The sequence below is a fragment of the Mastacembelus armatus genome, chromosome 20, assembly GCF_900324485.2.
Source record: "Mastacembelus armatus chromosome 20, fMasArm1.2, whole genome shotgun sequence".
Classification (NCBI taxonomy): Eukaryota; Metazoa; Chordata; class Actinopteri; order Synbranchiformes; family Mastacembelidae; genus Mastacembelus; species Mastacembelus armatus.
In genome coordinates this window covers 11,270,820-11,283,863 of record NC_046652.1, presented here as the reverse complement: position 1 = coordinate 11,283,863, position 13,044 = coordinate 11,270,820, and the positions used below count along the sequence as shown (strand labels likewise).

The window sequence follows — 13,044 nt, the reverse complement described above, 5'->3', positions numbered from 1 at the left end:
CCTCTGGGCACACACGGAGGTATAGTAGGTCTGTAGTGACAGGGAAACCCCGGCCCATCTGGTGCCCTTCCTTGACAACATAGGTTAAGGGCGATCAGGCAAAGCACTGGCCCTGGGAGATCCATCACCTAGGAGACCAGCGTTTGTTCAGTGAAGAAGCCCGGAGAAAAAGGAAGAAGAAACTTCCCTAGTGACGCTCAACTGACAATGACATGAAAACTGAGCTTCACTTGACTCAGAGACACTATCACAGATAAAGATAACAAATGATGTCACATTGTATGTGAACATCTGCATTGAATCATCACAAACTATGAAACCTTTACTGTGATGTTATATGACTTTACGTCTTCATTTTGTTTGTATGTTATGGACTTCTTTTAGAAAGACTGTGCCAAAGGACTTTAATACATACAAATATCTTCAATAGAAAACACACGACAAGAATGTTACTTAGATTTACAATATGGCATGGAGACGGTATAATTACAGAGTTTGCACACCCCCTCCCACATGACTCCAGAGAGGATCATCACCAAGAACAACCAAAACGCTAGCCCTAAGCCCATATTCAAGCAGTGGCACCAGTGGCAGTCTAAGGCATGCTCCTCTACATGTCAGATGCCTTGAACCTGGTTTGTGGATAGTGGAAATAGGCATCAGAGGGGAACCTGATTAAAAACATAAAAATAATCACACAGTAGAGCACAGATTTCATTTTCTGTATGTTATCCAACATGCTATGATTTTCTAACACAGTACATGAGATGACAAAAGTCTGTATGTATGTAAGTATGGCTAAACTCTGCTCTTGTCATTGACCTTACCTGACATGCTCATATCCTCAAAAGAGCCATTTGTCTGCTGAGCGGCATGCATACAATCGCTGTTCACATACTAACCCGTGACTATACACCGTGGTCTGTGTCAGACTACTCCTACAGTCTGTAACCCCTTGTTTCCAGATATGCAAACCTGAAAAGCACTGACTTAATGTGGGGTAATAGTGAAAAAGATAACAGAAAATATAAAAGGTTCTTCTTGCAACCTGTGGTAAGTCATGGACACACACGTGTCATGGCTTTGCCACTTAAAAGCAGATAACTGAAAAGGATGATCCAATTTAAACTCAATTTGTATTATTGAGAGTTTCAATGTAATTACTGTAGCAATGCGTGAACTTCTGCTATGCACAAAGTGGAAAACTACTGTAACAGCAAGTTACAGTAAACATCTGTACTACCAGTTCAGAGACTTCAATGGTCTTTTATAGGTAAAACCCCTCCAGCACTCAAACAGATACGGATAATAGAGAAATGTACTAAGCTACACACATTAAACAAATTATTGACGTGTCCTAATCTGAAAATACTGCTAGTTCACATCTAAGAATCAATGCGCAGGAATTACCTGAGGAAGATCACAGGAAGGTCACCGCAAGTTATATTTTTTTCCTTTTTTTGAGCTTAGCTCCATTTGTGATTTAATTCCAGACTAGTTAATTAAAACACCATAATAACAGGAGCAATAAAAAAAAAAAAAAAACACAAGAAAGCTTGTCCTAAATATGGTGACACAGAAATTAAGAGCTTGATTAGATTGACAATTCAGCTAAAGCAAATGTGCATATCATGCATGCTTCAGCGTTGAGGCTATGTATAGTGTATGTGTGTGGGCTTCACCGACAGGAACGTAAAATGAGAAAGTTCAAGTGTGTGTGTGTGTGTGTGTGAGAGAGAGAGAGAGAGAGACGGAGAGAGAGGAATGAGTGGAGCTTAAGGAGGGCAAGGCAAACTCCTGCAGATTCCAGGCATGCCTGTATTTCCTCAGATGTCACGTGCTGTGTTGCAAACACAACTACACCGTATTAACTATACAGAGCACAGCACGTTGCTTACTTTTCTCAAATGCTTTAGACATTAACAAAGCCATTACTGAGGGAAAGTTGTTTTTTTTTTTTTTTAAATAGCCAGTTACATAAAGTGTTTCACGAATAAAGAATAGTATTGTCTTTTTATTTAATTAAAGAGCAGAAAGGAAGAGAAAAGCACATGCTTAAGAGCAAAAGAGTTTTATTTTCTGTAGTAAAGCTAAATATTATTTTGTGAAGTCTGTCTGAACACTCCTATAACCATGATGGGAGAAATATTATTAGAACGCTGCCGGGAGAAGAAAGCAGACACAATGAACACAAAGAGGTACATTGTGAAATGTTGCAATTCCTTCAGTTAAAATAGCAGCCCTTTTACAGTAAACAATGCCCTAACTATCAACACTTGCCAAATCAGTCTTCAGATTTTTCTGGTCTGCTGTGACCATGTCAACTGACATAAAAGCTACGACATCAACACAAGACACAGCAAAGAAAAGGGTTAAGTGCTGAGGCCAAAACATATTCACACAAAATCAGGGCATTTTTGTTGCACTGGAGGTGATTAGATGCACCCGGGGGTCTAATTACAGGACCGCTGATGTGCACACTTGCATGCACACACGCAGCAGACACAAATTTGCTGCCATCTCCTTTTCAATAGACCTGTTACTGCTTCGTTTGTTATTCATTCCTGGCATGAGCATGACACATACATGCGTGCATACTGCTTTGTTGTCTCCAAAGAACCCTGCTGGGCTTTCAACCGACCTCTAATCTATTCTCTGTGTCGTGCACACAGACATTCACCCATCAGCACCTCTCTATTAGGTGCCTGGAACTGGCCATGTGGCACAACCCACACACTCAGTCTGTGTAATATTGTGTTTGCTCAATAACCAATTAACTAACCATGACCTTGTATCATTGTTAAATTCTAAACTCCTTACATATGAAAAAGATGGTCCCAAATCAGTAATCAGTTGATTGTTAAAGTAATTTAATGAGTCCAGGTTTTCAAATGTGAACATGTATTGCTTTTCCTATATTCTTGCATTAAAAGTAAACTGAATACTTCTGGGGTTTTCAATAGTTGGTCAAACAAAATAAACCGTCAAAACTTTTGCTCTAGGATATATGGACATGTTTCCCAGTTTTCTTATGTTTTACAGATCAAACTTTCAATAATCAGCAGATTATATCGGTAATGACAGTATTTTCTATGTATAGTCCTGAAATTAATATGATTACAGTGCTCTGCAAAATTTGCAGACAAACACTAATCGAACTGACATGCAGCAGCAAGATGAAATGCATTAGCACAAGATAATAAAAGAACATCAACACAACCTGCTTAAATAACTACAAAATAACAATACAACTAAACTTTTTTAAAATAAAATAACACTTTTATCTAATTATCTATTATCCATTATCACCAAATCACACTTAAAGTCAATAAAAAATGGTAGAAAATTATGATAAAACCTAAATAAAACCCTTGTAAATAAGAGATTGTTGATAGACTCAAATAAAACATTGATCAGTATAGGTATCACAGAAAATGCAATAATCTAGTAAGAACACAGCAGATTTCCTTATATATAGTATATAGACATCATGCACTGATCTTGGCTAATGTCAATAGTCAAGTGACTACAAAATCAATAGTGCAATCAATAAGAATAAGTAGCAGACAACACACATTTAGCTATGTTGTAATTGATAGTCCGCAGATTGGAATTTTATTATTCAGTAGGTAAATACTGTATGTCTGTGCACTAAAAAATAAATTTGTGTCAAAAATGTGTGTATGTGGAAAACGTATGGATGGCTGCACATAAATGCCTGTCCAGCTGTTTGGTAAAACCTCTCCAGTGCAAATACAAGCAACCTCGGTGTATGACTGTTTACCACACATTTAAAGTATTTCCCAGATTAGTTCATGGTCAGGATGGATTACTATTAGCATTAGTTTCTTATTTGGGCACATTCAGATCATAGACTTGCAGTTTTTGTTTCAATTGTAACATTTTAGACACTAAATGAGCGCTGTTGGCTGCATAGGTTGATGTACTGTTCATGTACAGCAGTGTTATCAGAGCTTAGAAATAAAAAGAAATGGAGAGACAGCGTTTCTCAATGGAGTACAAACATTTCTGCTATTCAGAAATGCACTACATAGCATTTTCGAGACAGTCATCAATCAAAATTGGCTGGGCTGGGGAAAAAACATTCCCTAAATGGAACCAAATGTTAGCAAAGAGTGAGTCAACTGAAACATTTTTTTTCAAGTGGGGCAGACACTGGCATCATGGTAGTAAACACTGCTGTAGCCGCAAGTGTATTACAGCCCTCCTTTATCATGACTCTTGAGCTCCTGTGCTTAACATTCCTTTATCAGCCAGTGTCACATCTTGTAGGATTACAGGAAAACAAGGTGCTTTACAGCACTTATCATAAACACAATCAGTTACAGACACTTCTGTGTGTGTGTATTAGAGAGAGGGAAGGGTGGGGAACAAAACAGAAACAGGGCTCTACTCAGACGGAGAGAGATGCTGGGGTAAACAACATAAAACATAGGCCTAAAAACCTAAAAACCTCTTGTTTTCATGCGTAGAGTCCCTTAAAGGCTCTACAAAACAAGATGCAGACTGGAGATGGTCACACAAAAACAGGGCATTCCATGGTTCACTTGATTATTCCCACTTCCTGTTCACAGACGCTCCCAACAAATGGAATCAACAAGAAAAACATGGCCGTCAACAAATCACACTGGCCCCAACCTAGATGCTGACTGAGTGCCCGAGCTAAATGCTAAAGCCCATGCAAGTACACTGCTTCCTTCTCTTTATCTTGGAAGTATCGTCCACCATACATGCTAAATCGGATGGATATGAGACCCATGCAAAATCACTGGTAGAGAAAGAAAAGTGGACTGAGGATGTGAGGACTATCACATTTCATAGTGATAGATTGATGCCTTCAATGACTCTGTGTGGCCAGCAGATAAAGGGCAGCATTTGTTTGTGGTTTGGTTTAATGCCATCCTAGGTGACCTATTCGCCCACAGGGACATCAGTAGTGACAGTTTAGCCTTTAAGAGGCATGTGTGTAACTGACAGTGTAGTTCCTGAGCTCCTATATGATCAAAAGGTTCCAAAATAGTGTGCCATGCCAAAGAAATATCAATGCCTAATTTGACCACTCCCAACCTCACCTGTTAATACTGCAGCACAGCCTCTTTTCAGTTCTATGATGTGAAAATTACCTGAAAAATATGTGCAAATGCCTTCAAAAGAGCGTTTAGTCACACAGAATAAACAACTACACAAAATGACCTCAAGCCTTAATGAAAAGATGGGAAAAACCAAACACCTGCAAGGTAATTACAACTAGTTGATAAGTATGCCTGTATTTACGAAGTCTTATTGACAGGCAGCAACTAATAATGTATGTTTCAGACTTTTCCTTTCCAGCAGACAACCTATGTCGTACTGTGCAATTTAGATCAGATAACACTTTATTGATCCCCCAGGAGGGAAATTCAGGACTTCCAAAAAAAAATTCAATAATGAATTTTAAAAAATGTAATAATAAAAGTGAAAAGTATTTTGTTTAGAAGTGGTTTGTCGTGTGATTTTGACATTTATAATGTATTGTTTTACATTTATTGTGCATGTTCAAAGGGATTATAATTTTAAATCAGTTCATGAAAATTTTCCATACATCTGTGGTCAACCATGTTTTTAAAATTGATTACATTTAGTGTGGCCAGCCAAATTTGAATTTGTTCTTGCTTTATGTTTATCATAAGGATTTAAGTATTCCACTCTGTGCCCCTGGCTACAGGCCGACCAGTGTGCCCTTTTGTCTTGAGGTTTGTACACAAGTGCTGCTGAGAGGATTCAATAAACACAATTGGACAAAAAAAAAGTGACAAATTGGCATTACCTTACACATCTTGTCTGTGTGTATATAACGCCTGTAGCCAGCAGATCTCATATCCTATCACAGTATTCCAGCAGTACATGCTGCACAGCTACAGACCCTCCCCTATCGCAAACAGCTGCCACTGCCACCACAATCATCAATTATTCACAGGAGCTTGGCCTCTTTGTTTACCTTTGAGGCTGGTGACTGAGGCCAGAGTGCATGGGAGAATAGCAAGAAACGATGACATGAATGTACAGACCAGTTTAATGTCCAAAACAGACTGCCACTGCAGGCAGGTAGGGAATAATTTGACATGTTATATCAAAAGCCTAAACATAAACATTAATAGGAAATGTTACTGTGCTGAAAGTCATTAGGTCACCAAAGGGTGGGAACAACTACATAATTTCTCTAGCTCATAGGCTGACAAAAAAAATCATCACATCCGTCATTGAACAATCTGACAACTTTTGTTTTCAATTAATATAGTCCTAACTCAAGCAGCAATCTTAAGCTGTTCAAATTACTTGTTTTGTGCAATACATGGTCCAAAACCCAAATGTACTTAATGTACATTACATTAATCATTTAAGCAACCAAATACTTTAAGCAGCTTGAATCAGCAAATGTTTGAAATGTCAAATTAAATTATTCAATTAATAAAATTACTAAACTGATTTAGTGTCTATGAAGAGTCAAACTGATCAAATTCTGGGGTTAAGAAAAATGCTGCATTTCAAGATTTAAAGCAATGAACCAATGGAATAGGTTAGTGTCATAAAGAAAAGCAGAGGACCAGTGGTATGTAGGTTTATGTACATAAAAAATACTAGGGGTAACTGCATCCCATATAGTAGTACTGTGTACTGCAGGCTTCACATTACAGTTAATAATGCTGCTATTCCCCACGAAGAATGCATCATTGTGAAAAGGGGACGGAGAGATGTGTGCTTGTTGAGCACCAAGATCCATCTACACTAGTGCACTAGTCTCCAGCGGACCCCCCCATTAGTTCTGTGACCACCACTTCTTTCCCCCCTAACACTGCATGTCAACCCAGACTCTGGTATTCACGGATGGATGGATGGCCCTAACATCAAAGATGCAGAGGAGCAAGGATCAGTGGAGCTCAGATCACTTCCTCCAGTAGAGGTTCCAGAGGCCCCTCCTCTTCTTCTGTTAATCCATCCCCGGAATAAAATACACCCCCACCATCTCCACTATATATTCACTCACTCTCTCTCACACACTCACACACACCTCCCATTGCCCCTCTATCTGACCAGATTGGGGGGAGGGTGCAGGCAGGATGTGAGGCCAGCTGGTTATCAACTCAGACAAAGAAACCTGCTGAATGTGCTGTTGCATCAAAAAGAAATTCAGATTTCTCACATTGTCGTTTCTTCATGGCCTTGTCTGCTCTGAATATCTTTCACTTTTCAGGCACTGTGATACAGCCTAATCCTCTCAGCAGGGGCTTGATAAGAAATGATTTTTTTAAAAAAAACTCTACTTCTGTTTTTCTCATGGATGTAGTCTTCTGCAATCAGGGTGGGGGTTAGATCAATTACAACCACAAATTGAGGAAACCTTTAAGTCTGGTACATGAAAACAAAACATTTACACCACAAATTTGAATCTACATTAATTTACACCAAACAGTAGTGCATAATACCAAAGCATAAGAGAGGAGAGTAGAAGAGTGAGAAAGCTGAGCCAGAGTAACGATGTGGTTTTACCGCAGAGAGGCCAGTGGCAGGTGTAATTTATCTTGGGCCTAGCCTAGTTCAGCCATTCACTGGGGAGAGAGAAACCAGGGCTCTCCCATTGAGTTAACTGGAAATTCAGGAAGATGATACAGACTCCAGAACTCAAAAGTACATTGAAAGGGCAAAGTGTGACATGTACATGTCCTAGATTATAAAACTTATATAATTATATAAAACCTACTATTAAAAAACTTTGGCTTAAAAGCCAAGGCAGGATGGATTTTTTTCCTCACACTGTCAGTAGGAATTAAACAGTTATCAAGTCCAACACAGCCATTTTTTAGTCTTCCTTGGGATAAATATTTACAAAACAAAGAGACAAAATGAAACACTTGGCCGGTAAAGTCTGGGTAAACAATGACAGACCAATTCACATCCATCAATAACTGAATTAAGTCTCCTAATAAGGGTTTCACTTGATCCAAGGCTGAACATACGCAAGGGACCCAAGTGAAAAGCACTGAGATTTTTATTAGGGTATTTGTGTGATCCAAAAAAAAAAAAAAATCCAAATAGCAGAAAAGCTGAAGGCAGAGTAGGCATACACTGTGAAGCACTGGCCTGTATGCAGAGGGGTCAAAACTGTAGTGTTGAGGGATGTTTTTACGGGCGGGTGAAGCCGTAATCTGCCCTTTAGACACCGATCTGTTACCACACACAGAAAGGCACTGGTGACAGCAGAGGATTAAAAAGATTGCAAAGTCACTCTTCCTATTTGTCACGCATGTATACTTCCTCTTTATTCAATACAAACAACATAAACATATTTAAACATAAACAACATAAACATACTCATTTCAAAAATATTTCACTAACGTGGCTGTTCTATCAAGGAAATAAAACAAAAGCTGGCAAACTCACAAAATCAGTCACATATTCACTAATATTCACTAATAGCAATGGAACATGTCCTAGTACGCCAGTTACTGAACACAACACTTCCCATATTTCTGGTTGCGGCAAATGTTGACGCAGGATATTAGCACTGTAACACATAAACTGTATCTAACAGGACCTATTAGGTAATAATACTGGGAGCAACATGCATAAAACCTGTTTTGCAAAGTCTGATGGGGACACACCCATGAAGGATTTGTTCCTATTTCAACAATAGAAAAGCCAAGACAAAAACAAGTAGATATACTCAGTCTAGCACATGTGTTACAGCTGTTTTTGGTCTGCTACCTACTATCCCTGTGGGACCACCTGGTTCCTCCAAAGGTCTCTCCAATCTTACAAATTACTGCTTGAGTCATGATATGCATGCAGCTTTAACGTAAGCCTGCTCAGGGGCAGTGCAGTCCACACGATAAACACAAAGGGCCATGACATTAGATATTAGGGGGGCTACCATACTGGTGAATGGACTTCTTTGTAACCCGTCATGGGACTTGAGAACGGCTAAAAAGATAATTCTCTCTTCCTCAGCATAATCTCTGAAGCAGGGATTGTTTTCAGTGCAGCAAAACAAATTTAGATCACTGTAGTGCAACCTTACTAGCTGAAAGTATACACAGACATGTACTGTGGGAGGTATTATTTTTAATCAGATTCTTACAAGTACTTTTTTTGACAACTGAAAACTTGAGCAAACATGAGATCTTCCTATATATATATATATACAAACATTTTAAAAAGTGATAAATATTTTCTCCATTACTCCATTTGCATTTGAATTAAAAGCATAGTTCCTTCATGGCAAACTACTTGACAAGTCATAAAATAAATATCCTAACAGTAAAAAACAACAGAATCGGACTATCTGAACTTATTTTCTGTGCAGTGATTATTATCTGACAAAAACACTCATTCTATTTTTCATTTACTTTCTCTTTTTTTATTATTATTTATCAAAAAGTTTTATGTGGCACTGTGACATATTCAGCCCAGAGAGTATAATCTAAGACTGGTGGGCAGTGTGGTGGGGGTGTGTCACAACAAACTTAAGAAACTGTCAGGACATCTAAATCTCCATCTGTTCACTATGTTAAACCCCTACCAATACAATCTGAACCATCCACCCCCCAGCAGCACTGCACTAAATACTGCTGCAAGTCAGTATTGCTTTATTGTCCTTCATTAATTTTATAAAACTGAACTGTTATATGTGTTTGAAATAATATGATGGTAATATTATGTCATTTTATATTTCTGTGGTTTCAAAATGTAACTGCATACATAAATCGTCCTGGCCCAAGCAACTGTGCTTGACTGGGCTGCGTACTTGTGAATGCGCCTGCTAACAGGCTGGATTCCCCCCATTTAAAAGAAGTGACACGTAGTGAAGGTGTCACATCTGAACCAATTATCCTCTTTCTGTGACATATGTTGCATGAGGTGGTGCAGCCAATAAGCATGCTAACATTGTCCAGGCTGTTTGTCATGGAAGGCAGTCTCTTCACAGGCCCATGGGATGAACTGATGAGCAAAAATGACCTGGGATGTTAGACTGACATCTAAAAATAGACAGAGCAAGTCCACAGACTCATCTCTGACTTGAAAACACAGTGACAGAGAATTAGCACAAAAAGGCATAAAGGCCTTCAGCCTATTTACTTTCTTGTGAGCTCATTATGGTAATGCCATTCATCATACAGTCAGTGCCCTTGTTGCCAACCCCGTATGGGCCCGACCGCTCACACTGCTCCCTTACTGAAGCCCTGCTGACTCTGAGGGCAGGACAGGGCTCATACGCTTAGTGTCTGCACGCATTCACTGCAGCCACACGAGACATTGTGTCACCACAAATTTATGTCTCTTGGTTGAAGTAACCACCACACAGAGACTGTGTCGGTTAACTGTCTGCTCCAAAGCACTTGGCTGTATCCATCAGACACACTGCCATGCAGCAGGTACAATGTGGATGTCTGAGAGGTATGATCCACGTAAAGGAAACATACCACCTGTCACTAGCTAAGCCTTGTTATTTATTGAACGGGTTGTGCTTTGAGCATTTACCAAACAGCCAAAAAAGTATTCTGTAATAAATCTGCATCCATTGTGAAAAACAAAAAAAATGTATTTATTGTTATTGAAATGATTTATTATTTTTACAAATGAGGTAACAAGCAGCCTTGTATCCACATTTCTCCCACTGTTGACCTTGAGTTGTGAACAATTTTCATTAGTGAATGTGCCACTCACCCTTTCCAACACTAAACTGGAGCCATGAAATGTGAGAAACTGACAGCGTCTACTACTGAACAGTGTGTTCATAAAATTTTCCTGCTCCATCTCAACTAGCGCCAGTGCCTTGCCCCAATAACGAACAATACCTTGAACTGAATTTAACAAGCATAAAGTTGACCAAGTGTTTTGTTCTGCAGCTTTGAACAGAAACAAAACAATTTCGCTACCCATAAAATAAACTGTTCGGCCATCCAAAGAGAACTTTTGCCATACTTCAAATAGTGGGAGTGTGGGTGTGGACAGCCTTGCAACTCATTTCACGCATGCCTTCCCACACTGCATCCAATCCAACTGGCCACTGATGCCATTACTACAGTTTTGGTCCCTATGAACCTAGACCAAAGCTGTTTACCCATCCTACATGCAAAAACGTCCTAGCAACCTGGCCTGCTTTTCTCCGCAGTGTATTTTATTTCACTCAAGTTAATTAAGGCAGCACTGTTCTTGGAAATGCTTGACAGTGTTCAGCTCTGTGAAGGTAAACAGCATTAACCAGCTGTGCTGTTTTTGACTCATAGTGAGTAAAGTTCATAGCTGATTTATATGAGTGTAGTTTCTGGCCATCATCAATACTAAGAGAGGCCTGCAGGGCAGAATGACCAAAGGCAGAACACAATCACATTTACTGAAAAGGAAGTACCTGAGCAGGTGATGTCATGCAAGCTGCTTTACTGCCTGTATCACCTAGCACTGACCTTTACCTTCCACATGCATGAACAGAAACACCGCCGGTGTGCAAATGTGTGGTGGAAGGAGGTGAATTTGTCATTTGGCAGGAAATCTTCACTTCAGTTACAGAAACAGTACAAGACCCCTGAATGACACCGAGGACATATTCTTGGTCTGTGAAGCCTGCATACCTTTGGTAGCTCTTTGAGTTGGTTGGCATCCAGAAGAAGCTCTTCCAGGCTTCGGCTGTAGCGGAATATCTCATCAGGGACTGTCTGCAAGTTGCAATGCCGCTTGTCCACCGACTCAACGTGGCGGTTGCAGCGCCACAGGGGAATACACTTCAGCATGTCCAGCCGCCGTGTGGGATTTTGTTGCCGGTGCTACTGAAATCTCCGCATCGGAGGCTGAAGCAAGGGGGGGAGGTTCTTTTGTGGGAGTGGGTCAAACGCTGACCACGATGCCACGACGATCCTGATTAGAAGGCCGAAATCCACTTAGAGATACAAAAATAATCCCTTCCGATCTGTTAGCGATATTCCCAGTTTCAGCTCAGATGCGTTCAAGGACTGTCAGGTTCGTCCTAGCGTCATCCACCCCGGAATTAATATTAACATAAACACAGCTGAGAACTCCCACTTGCCTCACGTCTTGTACTCACTTTCTCTTCCTCTTTCTTTTTGGGCATTTACCACGGACAATGTCTTTTTAGCTACCGCCACCATCCATGAATCCGCCCGGAGCTCTGCCGGGGCTAGTTGGAAAACATGCAGCCAACGACCGAGCGATGTAGAAACGTTGCTTGAAGTATCCCAGTCATCGGTGGCGACCAGTGATACAACCGCTTAACTTAGATACGACATAAACAACTATCACGACCCCCGGAGCGGGCCGGTAGAGATGAATCCGAGTACGGCAGCGTGTGAGCGTGTTGGTCCTCACCGGCTGTGTTGTTAGCAGGCTAGTTAGTGTTAGCTCCGAGCAGCTAGCAGCTCCCTGAACACCTTTGTGCCTGCCGTTAGCTAACAATGGTGCCACGAAAACTACGCAAAACACCTCCTGGACCGGACAACTCTCAGTGGTACCAACATCCCGACAGACGACAAGGAAACTGCCCGGTGACTGCTCCGCTACTGCGCCAGATAAAATCCCACCACCGAGAGTAGGAGCTTTGACCAACAGCCGCGCTTCGCCCCCTTGTTGAACCGAGGTAGATCGGGTTGGCGTGTGGGGGGCTGGGCTCGGTCTGAAGCGCCACCGCGCTGCGGAGTAGGAGCACTTACGCTGTGGTGCCATCTACCGGCGGGTGACAGCAACTACTACTAAAGCTTTCTCATAATAGCAAACCAGTTTTTTCTCATCATGCCCGGAATATTATTATTAAATAACACAGTCACACTAACATAAGTTTAATTTCAAATGACCCAAGGTTTGCTCATCTGCTCCTTTATTTTAGCTGCATCACCCAAACATTATAATCAGTGCAGAAACTGATTACTCCCAGATCAAGTGCATGTAAGAATATGTTTTCCAGTCATGTGCTTGAACACAAAATTAAAAAAATAAAACGGATTCAGAATCAGATCTTATTTAAGGTGAGGCTTAAAT

The 13,044-nt window shown here is 40.5% G+C and overlaps 1 protein-coding gene across 19 annotated transcripts in view; it reads right to left on the bottom strand.

Moving 5' to 3' along the window:
• scrib (scribble planar cell polarity protein) overlaps positions 1-12,668 on the bottom strand; it is a 62,992-nt gene extending 50,324 nt beyond the window's left edge. For 14 of the 19 annotated variants that reach the window (XM_026292481.2, XM_026292485.2, XM_026292489.2 and 11 more), the window contains exon 1: positions 11,628-12,668. In XM_026292481.2, coding sequence (XP_026148266.1) covers positions 11,628-11,786 — 159 coding nt within the window. In that variant the 5' untranslated portion in view covers positions 11,787-12,668. The remainder of the gene's footprint in view (positions 1-11,627) is intronic. The other 5 variants (XM_026292500.2, XM_026292487.1, XM_026292494.1 and 2 more) reach the window with 1 other exon arrangement.
• Positions 12,669-13,044: the final 376 nt, after the last annotated feature.